Source organism: Nerophis ophidion, linkage group LG04 (genome assembly GCF_033978795.1).
Source record: "Nerophis ophidion isolate RoL-2023_Sa linkage group LG04, RoL_Noph_v1.0, whole genome shotgun sequence".
Classification (NCBI taxonomy): domain Eukaryota; kingdom Metazoa; phylum Chordata; class Actinopteri; order Syngnathiformes; family Syngnathidae; genus Nerophis; species Nerophis ophidion.
Genome location: NC_084614.1, coordinates 74888420 through 74907519, shown reverse-complemented (window position 1 = coordinate 74907519; position 19100 = coordinate 74888420). Strand labels below are relative to the sequence as shown.

The following is a 19100-nucleotide window of genomic DNA, read 5'->3' as shown; positions in this document are numbered from 1 at the left end:
TGTTCCCTAAATCAGTGATTGTGTTTAATTTAAAAAAATTAAGTGATCTTATTTTAAACGGAGGTTGTTCCCTAATTCAGTTATTGTGTTGAATTTACAAAAATAAAATGTTTTTATTTTAAAAGGAGACTGTTCCCAAAATCAGTGATTGTATTAAATAAATAAAAAAAATTAAGTGATCTTATTTTAAACGGAGGTTGTTCCTGAAATCAGTGATTGTGTTGAATTAAAAAAAAATTAAAAGATCTTATTTTAAAAGGAGGTCATTCCCTAAATGAGTGATTGTGTTGAAGTGACCTGTGAAATGCTGTTCTTTTAAAAAGGAGTTAGTTCCCACTTGAAAGTTGCTGGGTTGGTTTGCGTGAAAGATCTCTTGTGACGGTCCGTGACAAGCAATCAAAAGAATCCACGCTAGTTGAGGTGAGACGGTGAGCGCAAGAAGCGTGCATGTTGTTATTTTGGAGCGCCAAGGTCCCGGGGACAAAGTACCCGTCCACACTCCCCACAGTCACTAACCCACCACACCCCCCAAGTCAATAATGACTGTCTCTCCTCTCAGCGCTCCTCAATCACCTCAAATAGTCTGCGGCTATTTGGATACTTCTCCAAACATTCTTTTTGGCAGCAGGGACTTTTGTTTCCACTTGTTTGTTTTTTCAGGAAGTGCCATTGCTTCTTTTCAGGGGTGGTGAGGGTGAGTTGGGGAAAATTTGCATAGCGGACCGCCTGAGGGGAGGGAGGCAATCTATTGCTAAGATCTTGTTTGGACACCAAACTGATCCTCAAGCCACTCAAGCTGTTTCTCATCTACGTGCTCTCTTTGATACTACTTATAATACATACATACATACATACATATTTATATATATATATATATATACATATATATAGTAAAGATGACTGATTCTCTTCTATGTACATATATTTTTTGATTGAAACTTTTATTAGGATCTTGTTCCCTAATAACAGTACAGTACATATTCCGTACAATTGACCACTAAATGGTAACACCAGAATAAGTTTTTCTACTTGTTTAAATCGGGGTCCATGTTAATCAATTCATCTATATGCACTCTTTGATACTACTTATAATGCATACTGTATATATATATATATATATATATATACACATATATATCTATATATATATATATATATAGATATATATAGATATATATATATGTATTTACAGTATATATGACTGATTCTCATCTATATGCACTCTTTGATACTATTTATAATACATATATACATACATATATACTGTATATATGACTGAATCTCATCTATGTGCATTTTATAACACTACTTATAATACATATATATATATATATATACATATATATATATATATATTTATATATATATATATATATATACTGTAAATATGACTGATTCCAATCTATATGCACTTTTTGATACCACTTATAATACACACACATATATATATATTATATATATTGTAGCTGAGATAGGCGCTAGCGCCCCCCGCGACCCCAAAAGGGAATAAGCGGTAGAAAATGGAAAAAAAAAAAATATATATATATATATATATATATTCCTATTTTTACCAAAATAGAACTTTTTGGTATAAACTCAACTCGTCGTGTTTGGAGGAAGAAGAATACTGAGTTGCATCCCAAGAACACCATACCTACTGTGAAGCATGGGGGTGGAAACATCATGCTTTGGGGCTGTTTTTCTGCTAAGGGGACAGGACGATTGATCCGTGTTAAGGAAAGAATGAATGGGGCCATGTATCGTGACATTTTGAGCATAAACCTCCTTCCATCAGTGAGAGCTTTGAATGGTTGACCAAATACTTATTTTCCACCATAATTTACAAATAAATTCTTTAAAATACCTACAATGTGAATTCCTTGATTTTTTCACATTCTGTCTCTCACAGTTGAAGTGTACCTATGATGAAAATTACAGATCTCTGTCATCATTTTAAGTGGGAGAACTTGCACAATCGCTGGCTGACTAAATACTTTTTTGCCCCACTGTATATATATATATATATATATATATACACTGTATATATGATTGATTCTCATCTATATGCACTCTTTGATGCTATTTATAATACAAATATACATACATATATATATATACTGTAAATATGACTGATTCTCATCTGTATGCATTCTTTGATACTTATATTACATATATACTGTAAATATGACTGATTCTCATCGATATGCACTCTTTGATACTACTTTTAATACATTTATACATACATATTCTGTAAGTATGACTGATTCTCATATATGTGGGCCCTGTGATAGTACTTATAATACATATATACATATATATATACTGTAAATATGACTGATTCTCATCTATGTGCACTCTTGGATACTACTTATAATACACATATATACTGCAAATATGACTGATTTTCCTCTATGTGCATTCTTTGATACTACTTATGATATTTATACATTCAAATACTGTAAATATGACTGATTCACATCAAGGTGCACTCTTTGATACTACTTATAATACATATATACTGTAAATATGACTGATTCTCATCTATGTGCACTTTTTGATGCAACTTATAAAACATATTTATATTGTAAATATGACTGATTCTCATCTGTGTGCAATCTTCTTACTACTTATAATACATATTTATACATGCATACTGCATATATGCCTGATTATCATCAGTGTGTACTGCCCCACTAACACACTTATTATTACTAGATATGACATTATGCATCCATTTTATGTCCTACCGTGCGCAGATCAAACTGGAGGACATCAACGACTCGCTCCACTTGGCGTCCTCGCTGAAGACATGTCACATGACGCAGAACCTTCCCATGCACGGAGCTCAGATGACTGGGGTAAAGACAGATGGACACGTACAGTTCAGCCAATCAGCATCTCGCACGGGATACACTTTGGAGTAGTCAGTGTACAGCTTGTACGGCGGTATCGGAATGTCAATATCTAGGGGTGCACAAAAAAATAATAATAATAATTGGGCCAAAAAATCAACCAGGAGCTGTTCTAACCTGTTTTGAGAAAGTGTCATGATAATTATTATACCACAGCCAGAATTGGTTTTAATCTAGAAACGTGTTGAGACGAGAATCGATTCTGAATTCAATCTTCACCCCAGGGATCGCATCGAAAAGTTAGGTGCCCACCCCGAATCAATACTATTCCATATCTGGCGATACCAGTACAGAAGCAGGAGAACTGTGCCATGCCTACTGTTGTGCATGGTGGCAGTCGCGTGACGGTCTGGGGCCGTACGAGTGCTGCTGGCACGGGGCATGAGATGCGGTTCGTTGAGGGAATTCATTCTGAAACGACTCAACAAATAGTCGGGATCCAAATCTTCTTGCCACCCTCCATGTTGCACATCTTGTTTTCTTCCTTCTGCCGGAGAACGTCTTGCAGGCGCTCAGAAAACGCTGTTTGCTTCTTCTTCCTCAACAGGGAGGTTGTTTGTGCTCCTGATCAAATGTTCATTTGTGTCTATATTACCAGAGGTGGGTAGAGTAGCCAGAAATTGTACTCAAGTAAGAGTACTGTTACTTTAGAGATGTATTACTCAAGTAAAAGTAAGGAGTAGTCACCCAAATATTTACTTGAGTAAAAGTAAAAAGTATGTTGTGAAAAAACTACTCAAGTACTGAGTAACTGATGAGTAACCTGATTACGGCAACAAATGCACAAAAACATAAAAATAGCAATGAGCAAATTAAGAGCCAGGAATATATCTTAAGCAACTAAAACAATAATATATATTAAATAATAGTACATTAAAATCAAATAAAAAAATGGCACATTGAGCCACAATAACTTAACAGCACCATAGGCTCAGTAGGCATTCATTGATTTGATTGATTGATTGAGTAATTGAAACTTGTATTAGTAGATTGTACAGTACAGTACATATTCCGTACAATTGACCACTAAATGGTAACACCCCAATAAGTTTTTCATTGTTTATCAATTACTTAATAAATGACCAAGTCGAGGCGATCTACCTCATATATACATATACACACACACATATCATTTATACACACACATATCATATATATATATATATATATATATATATAAATATATATATATATATATATATATATATATATATATATATATGTATGTATGTATGTATGTATGTATGTATATATATACATATATATATATATATATATATATATATATATATATATATATATATATATATAGATAGAATAGACTGGACTTTATTGTCCTTATAATTGCATATAACGAGATTGAGGACTCTAACTTAAGGTGCGGTAGTGGGAACAAATATGGGATAAAAATAAATTGCACAAGAGGTAATAAAGAAAAGAAAAATAAGAATTGAAATAAACAGATTAGTATCCAATGAAAATAATAGGCAATCCCGTACAATATACAAAAGACTATACAAAATACAAAATACTGTACAATATACAGAGCAAGAAACTGAGTAATAAATAACTTACACGTGATGTTTTAAAATTCAGTGAAAAAAAGAAAAAAAAAATCTAATTATGCTGAAAATTTCATTAGCAAAATATGAATTTAAATTATTATTATTATTTTTTTAAATACACCTGATTTAAAATTCTGCGTGTAAAAATCTGTGTAAAAAAATCTAGTGCAGAAAACTTTGTTGCTTCAAAACTCAGACTCAATTCAAGCAATCCATCCTGTCTTAGAAGCAGCCAATGAGGTGCTTCGGTCTCAATTTACCTGAAGCGAGTATTTAGTTGTGAAGCAAAAAATATTTCTTCTCTGAATTTTCAAACAGTAAATTTTTACACACTGAATTGTGAAACACACCCATTTAGCTCATAATTTTCTTATTAAATACAATTGTCAGCACACTTTGATTTGTTAAAATACACAGTTTTAAATTCAGTGTAAAATAACAATTGAAAAAATAATAGTAAATAATTTAATGCAGGAAAAAAATGTTTGCTTCAAAACTCAAGATTCATTCCAGTTAAATGAAGACTGAAACAATCCTGTCTTAGAAGCAGTCAATGGGGTGCCTATGTCTTAATTTACCTGAAGTGAGTCTTGAGTTTTGCAGCAACAAATATTTCTGCTCTAAATTTTCATACATTACATTTTTATACACTGAGTTTTAAAACACACACATTTTGCTCACATTTTTTTAAAATCAAATTCAATTGTCAACATAACTTAATTTGTTAAAATACACTGTTTTAAAATTCAGTGTAAAATAACAATTGAAAACAAATCAGTGTAAATAATTTTATGCAGGAAAAATGTTCCGCTTCAAAACTCAAGATTCACTTCAGGTAAATACTCTGAATTTTAAAACACACACATTTTCCTCACAATTTTTTTTATTTTTTATCAAATTCAATTGTCAGCATGATTTCATTAGTTAAAATACACTGTTCTAAAATGCAGTGTGTAAAAAAACTATTGAAAAAAATCAGTGTAATAGTCCATCCATCCATCCATCCAATTTCTACCGCTTATTCCCTTTTGGGGTCGCGGGGGGCGCTGGCGCCTATCTCAGCTACAATTGGGCGGAAGGCGGGGTACACCCAGGACAAGTCGCCACCTCATCGCAGCAGTGTAATAATTTCAATTGTAAAAAATGTGATGCAGGGAAAAAAATTGTTGCTTCAAAACTCAAGACCAGGGGTCCCCAAACTACGGCCCGCGGCCCGCCAGCGTCCAAAATCCAGGCCGCGGGATGTCCCAAGTTATAATATTTGAATTTAAATTTTATTTTAGTTGATTTATTATTTTAAATCTGTCCTCTCTAATTCATTTCCAACCGCTTGTTACTCTCGGTGCCTCCTAGTCGCTCAGGAAAATCAAATTGTTTAAAAATGAATGTTCCCATTGATCTCGTTGATGGGAAACAATTGCAATCCCCAATCCCAATCACGAGTGGAGTTCATCGGATTACCCACGCCTGTCGGCGCAGGGTAGACACACGTTGGGCTACTCAGTGTGGCGCGCGTGCAGCCCCGGACATCTAAGGGCATATATATATACATATATGCACATATATATATATATATACATATATATACATATACATATATATATATATATATATATACATATATATATATATATATATATATATATATATATATATATATATATATACATATACATATATATATATATATGTATATGTATATGTGAGTTTTCCTTGCCTTTTTGTGGGTTCTTCCGAGGATGTTGTAGTCGTAATGATTTGTGCAGTCCTTTGAGACATTTGTGATTTGGGGCTATATAAATAAACATTGATTGATTGATATATATATATATATATATATATATATATATATATATATATATATATATGGGCTTCACGGTGGCAGAGGGGTTAGTGCGTCTGCCTCACAATACGAAGTTCCTGCAGTCCTGGGTTCAAATCCAGGCTCGGGAGCTTTCTGTGTGGGGTTTGCATGTTCTCCCCGTGAATGCGTGGGTTCCCTCCGGGTACTCCGGCTTCCTCCCACTTCCAAAGACATGCACCTGGGGATAGGTTGATTGGCAACACTAAATTGGCCCTAGTGTGTGAATGTGAGCGTGAATGTTGTCTGTCTATCTGTGTTGGCCCTTGTCCAGGGTGTACCCCGCCTTCCGCCCGATTGTAGCTGAGATAGGCGCCAGCGCCCCCCGCGACCCCAAAAGGGAATAAGCGGTAGAAAATGGATGGATATATATATATACATATATTTATATATATAGAGAGAGAGCCCGGCCCCCGGCTAAAATTTTTTAACACAATGCGGCCCCCGAGGCAAAAAGTACGGGGACCCCTGCTCAAGACTGGCTGGAATAAAATTGTCAGTGTAATTTGATGTACAATAACTCATCTGACGAAATTCAAACGCAAGAAATTCAGTTCCACAAATTCAGATTTTGTAATAAAGACACAAACTGACCTCCATGGATAACTGAACCACGGCATGTTGGTCCTCACCGTGCCGGCAGCACTCGTGCACCTACCCCCGACCATGATGCTAACCAGGCAAGGCACGATTATCTTGCTCGTCTCTCATGTCGCCAATAATGTGTGTGTTGGCAGCACAACCAGTGCACTGACTACTCTAAATAGTGTGAGGGCTGCACTCACGTTAAAGACAGTGATGAGAATACTCTGATTACTACTAGGACCTGACATCTCTGCACAGCATGCAGCAGTTGGTTCTGATGCCGCCAACTCAACTGTCGTCTCACCTGTCGCCACACCTGTCGTCTCCCTCCCCCTACCTGCTCTCGCAGAACCCCAACAGCCACCAAGGTACAAGCCCCAGTGCACGAAGTGCTACCTGAGTGTTACTAACCTCCGTGTTTGCAGTTCTCCTGCAGCAGAACCTGATGTCCCACCCCGGGCAGAACCACGCCGGCCTCTTCCAGCACCAGCCCGGGCTGGCTCTGACGCCACAGGTAGGACTCGCTACACAAACACAAGTCTGAAATGAGGAAGGGAAAGACACGGAGGGAACCACATCTGCTTAATCAAACACGACTATGGAGACGTTTGCCCAGCACAGATTGGGGGAGCCAAAGTTCTCACGCGTCGCGTCTCCCCTGTCAGGCCGCGAGTCGCTCCGGCCTGGTGGGGCCGTCCATGGACAACCACCAGGACCTGGCGCACCTGCAGATGCCCAAGCAGGTGGCCGCCCCGCCACAGGAGGAACCCAGCGACCTGGAGGAGCTGGAGCAGTTTGCCAAAGCGTTCAAGCAGAGACGCATCAAACTGGGCTTCACGCAGGTACCACATTTGAACCCATACGGTACCTGAGAATCGATACCAGCACCACTTTTCGGTGCTTTTGTGTGTGTTAATACATTTTAATTGTTTGATAATATTTAGTTTTTTTTATGTAACATTTAAGAATAAGCTGATTATTAAAACCAGGGGTCACCAACCTTTTTGAAACCAAGAGCTACTTCTTGGGTACTGATTAATTCGAAGGGCTACCAGTTTGATACACACTTAAATAAATTGCCAGAAATAGCCAATTTGCTCAATTTACCTTGAACTCTATGTTATCGTTAAAAATTAATGGTATTTATCTTTGTGGAAACACTGATCATCTTGATGATTTCTCACAATAAATATACATTTTTGATGACACGTTTTAAATAGGTTAAAATCCAATCTGCACTCTGTTAGAATATATAACGAATAGGACCAAGCTATATTTCTAACAAAGAAAAATCATTATTTCTTATACATTTTCCAGAACAAAAAATGTAAAAGAAATTCAAAAGACTTTGAAATAAGATTTAAATTTGATTCTACAGATTTTCTAGATTTGCCACAATATTTTTTTTTTAATTTTAATCATGATAATTTTGAAGAAATATTTCACAAATATTCTTCGTCGAAAAAACAGAAGCTAAAATAAAGAATTAAATCAAAATATATTTATTATTCTTTACAATAAAAAATAAATTTACTTGAACATTGATTTAAATTGTCAGGAAAGAAGAGGAAGGAATTTAAAAGGTAAAAAGGTATGTGTGTTTAAAAATCCTAAAATCATTTTAAGGTTGTATTTTTTCTCTAAAATTGTCTTTCTGAAAATGATAAGAAGCAAATTTAAAAAATAAATGAATTTATTTAAACAAGGGAAGACCAAGTCTTTAAAATATTTTCTTGGATTTTCAAATTCTATTTGAGTTTTGTCTCTCTTAGAATTAAAAATGTTGAGCAAAGCAAGACCAGCTTGCTAGTAAATAAATCAAATTGAAAAAATAGAGGCAGCTCACTGGTAAGTGCTGCTATTTGAGCTATTTTTAGAATAGGCTAGCGGGCAATTCATCTGGTCCTTACGGGCCACCTGGTGCCCGCGGGCACCGCGTTGGTGACCCCTGATTAAAACTATGCTGTCCAGTTGTTACATTTGGTTTTCTTACACCAGGGGTGTCCAACTCATTTTAGCCCAGGGGCCGCATGGAGGAAAATCTGTACGGACTATTAAAATCATGGCAAAAAAAAACAAAAAATGAAGACAACTTTAGATTGTTGTCTTTTGTCTTACTTTGGCCAAAAATAGAACAAACACATTCTGAAAATTTTGCAATAAAAATATAGAACAAAATACGTGCAGCGGTAAAGTTTAAAACCATGAAGGAAAGAAAAAAGTGAATACCGTATTTTCCGGACTATAAATTGCAGTTTTTTTCATAGTGTGACTTATACTCAGGAGCGACTTATGTGTGAAATTATTAACACATTACCCTAAAATATCAAACAATATTATTTAGCTCATTCAAGTGAGAGACTAGACCAGGGGTCTGCAACCTAAAATGTTGAAAGAGCCATACTGGACCAAAAATACAAAAACAAACATGTCTGGAGTCGCAAAAAAATAAAAGCCATATTACATACAGATAGTGTGTCATGAGATATAAATTGAATTAAGAGGACTTAAAGGAAACCAAATTAGTTCAAATATAGCTACAAATGAGGCATAATGATGCAATATGTACATATAGCTAACCGGCATAGCTCGGTTGGTAGAGTGGCCGTGCCAGCAACTTGAGGGTTGCAGGTTCGATTCCCACCTCCGCCATCCTAGTTACTGCCGTTGTGTCCTTGGGCAAGACCCTTTACCCACCTGCTCCCAGTGCCACCCACACTGGTTTAAATGTAACTTAGATATTGGGTTTCACTATGTAAAGCGCTTTGAGTCACTTGAGAAAAGCGCTATATAAATATAATTCACTTCACTTCACTAACCTAAATAGCATGTTAGCATCAATTAGCTTGCAGTCATGCAGTGACCAAATATGTCTGACTATCACTCCACACAAGTCAATAACGTCAACAAAACTCACCTTTGTGCATTCATGCACAACGTTAAAAGTTAGGTGGACAAAATAAGACAGAAAAAGAAGTGGCATAAAACACGTCTTAGAAAGTCGGAGGAAGTTATACATGTAAACCATGGGTGTCAAACTCTGGCCCGCGGGCCAAATTTGGCCCGCCGTGTAATTTCACTTGGCCCTTGAGGCAATGTCAAATTAACATTAGAGCTGGCCCGCCGGTGTAACGCCGCACTCACCGCTAATACTCTTACTTGCCAACCCTCCCGATTTTCCCGGGAGACTCCCGAAATTCAGTGCCCCCTCCCGAATTTCATCCGGGAAAACAATATTTGGGGTGGGCTTTAAAGGCACTGCCGTTGGCATTCTCTACAACCTGTCTCCACGTCCGCGTTTCCTCCATACAAACAGCGTGCCGGCCCAGTCACATAATATATGCGGCTTATACACACACAGAAGTGCATGCGAGGCATACTTGGTCAACAGCCATACAGGTCACACTGAGGGTGGCCGTATGAACAACTTTAACACTGTGACAAATATGCGCCACACTGTGAACCCACACCAAACAAGAATGACACATTTCGGGAGAACTTCCGCACCGTAACACAACATAAACACAACAGAACAAATACCCAGAACGCCTTGCAGTACTAACTCTTCCGGGACGCTACAATATACACCTCCCGCTATCACCAAACCCCGTACCTCAACCCCCCCGCCGAAAAGAGGCATTCAATTTTTATTTAAATTTTATTTGATATGCGTTTGATATTTTTTAATTATTATTATTATTTGAAACTGGATTTTGCATGTCACTATAAAGTTATATAAGCCTCGCTTGTTCAATATTCAAAGATAAACTTGTTTGGGTCCCTATTAAAAGGTTAATTTGTTCAACCTCGGCCCGCGGCTTTGTTCGGTTTTAAATTTTGGCCCACTCTGTATTTGAGTTTGACACCCCTGATGTAAACAAACAACGGTGAGTTGAAGGACCGCCGAAATTAGTAGGACAAAATGGCGTTCGCCAAATACTCGAATCAGTGAGGCATGTTTAATAAAAACAGCGTGCTTTATAACAAATTAGGGAGGTTTGTGTCATGTTTGTCCTCCTACAAAAACTATATCAAAACAAAAAATATATTTTATATATTTTTTTTCCCCCTCATCTTTTTCCATTTTTCATACATTTATGAAAAAGCTCCAGAGAGCCACTTGAGCCGCGGGTTGCCGATCCCCGGACTAGACGTATAAGATTTCATGGGATTTAGCGATTAGGAGTGACAGATTGTTTGGTAAACGTATAGCATGTTCTATATGTTATAGTTATTTGAATGACTCTTACCATAATATGTTGTGTTAACATACCAGGCACCTTCTCAGTTGGTTATTTATGCGTCATATAACGTACACTTATTCAGCCTGTTGTTCACTATTCTTTATTTATTTTAAATTGCCTTTCAAATGTCTATTCTTGGTGTTGGGTTTTATCAAATACATCTCCCCAAAAAATGCGACTTATACTCCAGTGCGATTTATATATGTTTTTTCCCTTCTTTATTATGCATTTTCAGGAGGTGCGACTTATACTCCGGAGCCACTTATACTTCGAAAAATACGGTGAATGTTTATAACTTAATACATTTACATTTTTGCATAAAAATGGTGCTTTCTTTTGTATTTTTTTTTTTAATGAATGAAGTAACGTTTACGACAACCTTTTCCCAAAACACAATATAGAATGTGAGATATGACAGGATAATGCATACATTTATCATTTGTTTTCAAAATGCTTACAAAAAAGTGGGAGCCCAAAAATTGACCCCATTTTTATGACTTGATGGGGGTCCCTGAGCCCCCATTTTGAAAATTCCTAGCGCTAACACTGATGGAGTATTGGTGCGTGCAAAACAGCAGCAGGCGACTGTGGCCTGTGGGCCGTTCTTAATACTAATCTAATATCATCCCAGGGGCCATTGGTAATTCGCGGGCCGGATCTGGCCCTTGGGCCTTGACTTTGACACCCTTGTCTTACACCAATTGAGTCTCATTTGCAATGCAGTTGCACTTCCCAGACAACAGATGGCAGTACTGTATAGGGCTGGGAATTTTTGCGCACCACACGATTCGATTCGATTCTTGAGGGGGGTAACTATTCCATTCAGAGTCGATTCTCTGGCCAGAGTGATTCCATCCATCTATTTTCTACCGCTTATCCCTTTTGGGGGCACAGGGCGGGTGCTGGAGCCTATCTTAGCTGCATTTGAGTGGATTTCCGATTTAAAATCAATACTTTTTAATAACATTGGATGCCAGTTCTATGATTGACTACATTCCTCAATAAGTAAGAAAAACAGCTGTGATAAATGTCTATATTACTTAAAATAAAACTGGTTTTGTTTAATACAATTCTACCTAAACATTTAATCAAGGCAAATACAAATAAGGCAACAACAGAAGTATCCCACACTTTTTTTTTCATTAAGAAAATCTGTACAGCAGATATGATCATCTACATCAGACCTGGGCCAATTAAGGCCCGGGGGCCACATGCGGCCCGTTGAGCTTTTCAATCTGCGGCCAAACATCCCTAAATAATTTTTTTTAGATCTTTAAGATGGAAAGTGTAGCTGCCATGATGATGTGCAGTCATGTTTTCTAATGACCATAAGTCTTCAACTATACAAAGTAATTCCATGGTTGGAATCTGTGACGAGTTGGTCACGTGGTGATGCGGATTCGTTCTCCCAAGGATGCAGACGGGCTTCGGACACAGCGTGCAGGTAGGAAATTATTTATTTAAGAATAAAACAGACTTGGACAAAAACCAAAAGAGCTAGCATGAGAGCTACAAAACACAAAACGGCCTTAGCATGGAAGCTAGTATAAACAGAACCGGGACCAAAAGTCGTCACTTGTTGCGTGTAGGAAATTAGGAAGCAAGACAGACTGACGGGAGAAGGCAGGCTAAATAATGAGAGTTATCACAAAAACAGGTGTGCGTCCGGAACAAGCGGCAGGTGAAAATAATACGTAGCTATGGAAACCAACTGAGAAGTGCACAAACAAACTGAAAAATCTAAACATAATATGATCCGGGCAGCGGATCATAACAGAATCTTCGCTTATTGATGATATATCAGTTACTATGGTAACCTAATTAGTTACTATGGTAATATAATTAGTTACTATGGTAATTCAAGTCACAGCAGCTCAGACGAGGCACCAAGCAGTGTGGGCGGGAAGCGTTTCCACGGACGCGGAAGGAGATTTTCACAACAAAGTTCTAAAGCTTAGTGATGTATAGAATAGAAAGTACTGTATTGATCCCTGGGGGGAATTCAGCAAATATCAGATATATCAGATTGTAGGTGGGTTTATTTGGTGCTGTCACGCCAAATTTCTTCCCCCTACAAACACCTTCCCCCCCGGAAGCCCCTCCAATGCCTGAAGGACCCCAATGAGAGCGGAACAATACCAAGTTATATGACTCTTAAGGGTTACAGCTGCAAAATTAGCGAAGCAAAAATAGATTGAAAGGTTAGCATGCTGGAATGCTAATATTTTTTCCTCACCGTTATTTTTCACCAATGACAATCAAGCCAATTGTAATGCTTTTAAAACAGGCAGCTGTGTGGGCTGCTTTAAGGTCCTTCCGCCCTCATTGGGGTCCTTCAAGCATTAACGCCAAATGTCTTCCGGGGGGAAGGTTTTTGTAGGGAGAAGAAATTTGGCGTGACAGTACCCTTCGCGTTCATTTTTCACTGTTTGTTTTGCCTTTTTGTTGTGTTTCACTTGATTGTAAAATATATCGATCGAAAACGGGTGTGACGTTCATATTTTGTCAATATTCAGGGTTTTATCATTCATAGAAAAATGTGAAATTCCATTATGTTTTTTTAAGGCGGTCTGTCATCACGTTTTTAGTAATCAATCAGACATTATTGTGAGGTTTTGTATTCGTGTTCCTAAAAATAGATATACCGGCCCCCAGACATGTTTTTTTCTCTAAATGTGGCCCCCGAGTCAAAATAATTGCCCAGGCCTGATCTACATCCTATGTATAAAAGTCAATGAATTACCTACGTGCCCTTGGGATGATATTTGATTAGTATTAGAACAGGCCCGCAGGCTGTTTTGCACGCACCAATACTTCATCAGTGTTGGCGCTAGGAATTTTCAAAATGGGGTCCCACAGACTTAAAACTAGGGGAGACAGGGCCTTCTCTGTGGTCAGCCCTAAGCTCTGGAACACTCTGCCCCTCCATGTTCGAACTGCTTCCACAGTGGAGTATTTTAAGTCTCGTCTTTAGACCCATTTTTATTCTCTGGCTTTTAACACTACGTGAGTTGTGTGGTCCTCTGTTGCCCTCTGTGTTTTAAAATTGATTTCTATTTACGGTTTTAATTGGTTTCACCCTTAAAATCGTTTTTAATCATATTTATTTTATATTGTTTTTGTATTGGTTTTATATGTATTAATTTATTTTTGTTTTTTGTTTTTATTCAGTCATTGGTGGAGCTCAGGATAGTATTTGAATGTTGTTTTTAATATTGTTGTGCAGCACTTTGGAAACATTTTGTTGTTTAAATGTGCTATATAAAGAAAGTGGATTGGATTGGATACATTTTGGGGTCCCACTTTTTTTTAACTGTTTTGATCTGTTATATCTCACATTGTTTTGGAAAAAGGTTGTCATTAACGTTACCGAATTCATTTTTTAAAAAAAATAATTCAAAAGAAAACAATTCTCTTTCTTCTTTCCTTCACGGGTCTAAACTTTAACTTTACTTTCTATATTTTTATAGTAATATTTTCAGTATGTGTTTCTGTTTTTGGCCAAAGTAAGACAAAAAAGACAATCTGAGGTTGTTTCTTTGTTTTAATGCCATAATTTTAATAGTCCGGCACACGAGTGCACAGATTTTCCTCCAGGCTCCCCTGGCCTGAGCTAAAAAGAGTTTGACACCCGTGATATACATCAACAATATGATTTGTCTGAGTGGTTGGACAGGACAGATTTAAGAAATAAAATTAAATTAATATATATAAGAAAAATTTAATATATATATATATATATATATATATATATATATATATATATATATATATATATATATATATATATATATATATACGCAAGGATATTAACACATCCGACACGTACGTAGGATTAACCGAAGGAGCGTTTAAAACCAGATGGAATAATCACAGGGCCTCCTTTAGAAACCAGACTTTGCGGAATTCTACAGAACTCAGCAAGCACATTTGGAACCTCAAAGACAATAATGTTGAATATTCAAACCTTTGGCAAATTCTTGCAACCAGCACACCTTACAACAGTGGTAATAAAAGATGCAACTTATGCTTAAAAGAAAAACTGTTTATTATATATCATCCAGACCTGTCATCTCTCAACAAGCGCAGTGAAATCATTTCAACATGCCGCCACAGACGGAAACACCTCCTAAGTAACACATGAGCCAATCACCACGCCCCTACGCCTGCCTGTACCCACCCACTCTGTGCCCTATATAAACCATTGTATGTGGATGCTTCCATTAAAATCTCCTGATGATTGAGGGAACCCCTCATGAAACAGTTCTGTAGAGATGAAGTAGTCTTGTGATTTTTCCCACACCTATATATATATATATATATATATATATATATTTATATATATATATATATATATATATATATACATGTTTGATTTTTTTTAACCGCTTAAGAATAGTTACTTACAAGACTCACGATTTTTTAGAAAATACATTTTTTGACACTCCTACTATATATGGTATGTTGCATAACTTAGAAGTAGCTTTTTACATAAAGCGAAAATGTGTTATGTTGCGCCCTACAAAGTGTTCATACTGTATTATACACAAGCTGTTTGATTGTAACCTTCTCCTGTCATCATTCATTCATTCATCATGTGCTCATTCATGCATTGGTGAAGACGAGCAGCTCTGTGTGTGTGTGTGATGGCTTGCAGGGTGACGTTGGCCTGGCCATGGGGAAACTGTACGGCAACGATTTTAGCCAGACGACAATCTCTCGCTTCGAGGCCCTCAACCTGAGCTTCAAGAACATGTGCAAGCTCAAACCTTTGCTGGAGAAATGGCTGAGTGACGCAGGTTGGTAGCATAAAGCCATCACAATGAATACATTTACACAACGCATCCTTGCCCATGTCTAATGCTTATCATTTGTTACTTACATCAATCACAAACAACATCGATCTTTCGTACATTTTGTCATTCGAAGTATGCTCCCTTCCAATGTTCAGGTGTTACATTTTAATTTGATTTAATATGTTCTCTTTCAATCGAAGAGAAATGAATAGATACTTTACAGAAAAGGGTATCCTTTTAAGGCCCAAGCTGTTTGTTTACATGCTTTTTTTTTATTTCTCTTTGCTATTTGGGCTTATTGGACCCTAATTAGAATAAAAACTAAAAATCATCTTTTAATATGATGTACTTAGTCCATAAGTACACAAACGTGTACTTCATTTGTAGTGACACGCAAATTTTTATTTTTACACTTTTCTTTCCAAATTCCATTGTATGTTATACTCTTCTGACACCACCAGATGACAGTATAAGTGTCCACATAAGCGGCCACAAGACCCCAATTCAGCAGTGTACACAATTTTGGAAATAAGGGCTAAAAGGTGCTGTCCACGCATGTGGCCACTAAGCCTTTAGACATACTTGCCAACCCTCCCGGATTTTCCGGGAGACTCCCGAAATTCAGCGCCTCTCCCGAAAACCTCCCGGGACAAAATTTCTCCTGAAAATCTCCCGAAAATCTCCCGAAATTCAGGCGGAGCTGGAGGCCACGCCCGCTCCAGCTCCATGCGGACCTGAGTGACGTGTCGACAGCCTGTTTTCACGTCCACTTTCCCACAATATAAACAGCGAGCCTGCCCATTGACGTTATAACTGTAGAATGATCGAGGGCGAGTTCTCGGTTTCTTACGTGGGTTTATTGTTAGGCAGTTTCATTAACGTCCTCCCAGCCCGGTAACGTTTTTGTCTACCGTAAAGCAGTTCGTCTGCAGTAAACAGCAATGTTGTGACACTCTTAAACAGGACAATACTGCCATCTACTGTACATAGAATAGAATAGAATGTACAATAGAATGTACTTTATTGATCCCTGGGGAAAATTCAGCACCACAGTTCGCTCACAATAAACAATGATAATAATAAATGATATAATATATATAATGAATTATATATACATTACATAATATATGAATAATATGGGCTTCACGGTGGCAGAGGGGTTAGTGCGTCTGCCTCACAATACGAAGGTCCTGCAGTCCTGGGTTCAATTCCAGGCTCGGGATCTTTCTGTGTGGAGTTTGCATGTTCTCCCCGTGAAAGCGTGGGTTCCCTCCGGGTACTCTGGCTTCCTCCCACCTCCAAAGACATGCACCTGCGGATAGGTTGATTGGCAACACTAAATTGGCCCTAGTGTGTGAATGTGAGTGTGAGTGTTGTTTGTCTATCTGTGTTGGCCCTGCGATGAGGGGGCGACTTGTCCAGGGTGTACCCCGCCTTACGCCCGATTGTAGCTGAGATAGGCGCCAGCGCCCCCCGCGACCCCAAAAGGGAATAAGCGGTAGAAAATGGATGGATGGATGGATGAATAATATAAATATATTCTACATATAAATCTACATTTAAGTGCAGTCGAGGAACATATGCATTATACAGTCTGATGGCTGTCGGTATGAAGGACCTCCTGTGTCGTTCCGTGTTACATTTTGGGAGTCTGAGCCTTCCACTGAACGTGCTCATCCTCTCCGCAAGGTCCGAGTGTAGTGGGTGGGAGGTGTTGTCCATAATGGCTAGGAGTTTTGCTAGACTTCTTCTCTCTGACACCACCGCCAGAGAGTCTAGCTGTGCATGCATATGGTTAGAAAAATAGTGACAGAGAATATGGACAATTCAACCCTTAACTCAACAATGAGTAGATGAGTGTTATGTGTGTGTATATTTGTAAATAAAGGAACACTGAAATTCAAGTATTTCTTGTATATATATATATAGCTAGAATTCACTGAAAGTCAAGTATTTCTTGAGAATATGGACAATTCAACCCTTAACTCAACAATGAGTAGATGAGTGTTATGTGTGTATAATATATATATATATATATATATATATATATATATATATATATATATATATATACATACATATATATATAAAATAAATAAATATATATAGGTAGAATTCACTGAAAGTCAAGTATTTCTTATATATATATTTAAACTATATATATATGAAATACTTGACTCTTGACCACGCCCCCACGCGCCACCCCCACCCCCACACCCCGAAATCAGAGGTGTCAAGGTTGGCAAGTATGCCTTTAGAGGGTATAGAAGCTTTGAAAGGAAGGAAAAAGAGTTGAAGAAATAAAATACTAACGAGCAAATATGAACAATAAGGGTTACAGCTGCAAAAAAAAACTCAAATTAGTTTTTATTTTGGCTGTAACATATTTTTTCCACACAACTGGCCACTTATTATTTGTACTGTATTACCACCAATACAACTCAAATAAATGTCAAAAATAAGAAGGACTAATCAATCATCTTGTCAATGTCTCTGGAATCTAACATAACGTAATGGAGCCGACACAAGATAAAACCAATTAAAAGAATGTTGACAATACTTGTTTATCTTTTTAAACAATAATCAAATGTTTAGATTTTTTAAAGAAATGATTGATTATTGATATTGTAGTTTGCAGTGGTAGCCATAGTTTTTAAAAATAATAGTTTAGCTTTTTAAACAATATTCAAATTGTTTCTTTTTAGAAATGATTGGTTACTATTATTGTAGTTTGCAGTGGTTGCAGGAAAAACGTTTTAAATACTTTTGTTGATGGTTTGAATTAATATTTAAATTATTAGATTATTTTTTAGAAATTATTGATGATTAATATAGTAGTTTGCGGTAGTAGCCAGAAGAAAATGTTGCGCGAATATGAATGATTAAGATAATAAAAAATTATGATTAGTTTTTATTTTGACTGAAATAATTTTAGTTGTACGAAACTTGCCACTTAATACCGTATTTTCTTGAATTGCCGCAGGGCATATAGTATGCGCCTGCCTTGAATTACTGCCGGGTCAAACTCGCTTTGCAAAATAATTATCGCATGCTTAGTATTACCGCCTGGTCAAACTCGTGACGTCATGAGTGACACTTCCCCTGTCATCATTTTCAAACTGGAGGAGGCTGATTTC

General features: G+C 37.2%; 2 protein-coding genes across 5 annotated transcripts in view; one reads left to right on the top strand and one right to left on the bottom strand.

The window, feature by feature from the left end:
* The window catches only part of pou2f3 (POU class 2 homeobox 3), a 48653-nt gene that overhangs the window by 21965 nt on the left and 7588 nt on the right, over positions 1-19100 (top strand). Inside the window, exons 4-8 of the mRNA XM_061899051.1 lie at positions 2757-2858; positions 7162-7291; positions 7349-7437; positions 7589-7765; positions 15825-15966. Coding sequence (XP_061755035.1) covers positions 2757-2858; positions 7162-7291; positions 7349-7437; positions 7589-7765; positions 15825-15966 — 640 coding nt within the window. The remainder of the gene's footprint in view (positions 1-2756; positions 2859-7161; positions 7292-7348; positions 7438-7588; positions 7766-15824; positions 15967-19100) is intronic.
* LOC133551873 (E3 ubiquitin-protein ligase TRIM37-like) overlaps positions 1-19100 on the bottom strand; it is a 72420-nt gene that overhangs the window by 52626 nt on the left and 694 nt on the right. For 2 of the 4 annotated variants that reach the window (XM_061899047.1, XM_061899046.1), the window contains exons 2-3: positions 7335-7447; positions 2748-2853 (exon numbers count right to left, since the gene is read on the bottom strand). The gene's annotated coding sequence lies outside the window, so the exon portion shown is untranslated. Of the gene's footprint in view, positions 1-2747; positions 2965-7334; positions 7448-19100 lie in introns of all 4 variants that reach the window. The other 2 variants (XM_061899048.1, XM_061899049.1) reach the window with 2 other exon arrangements.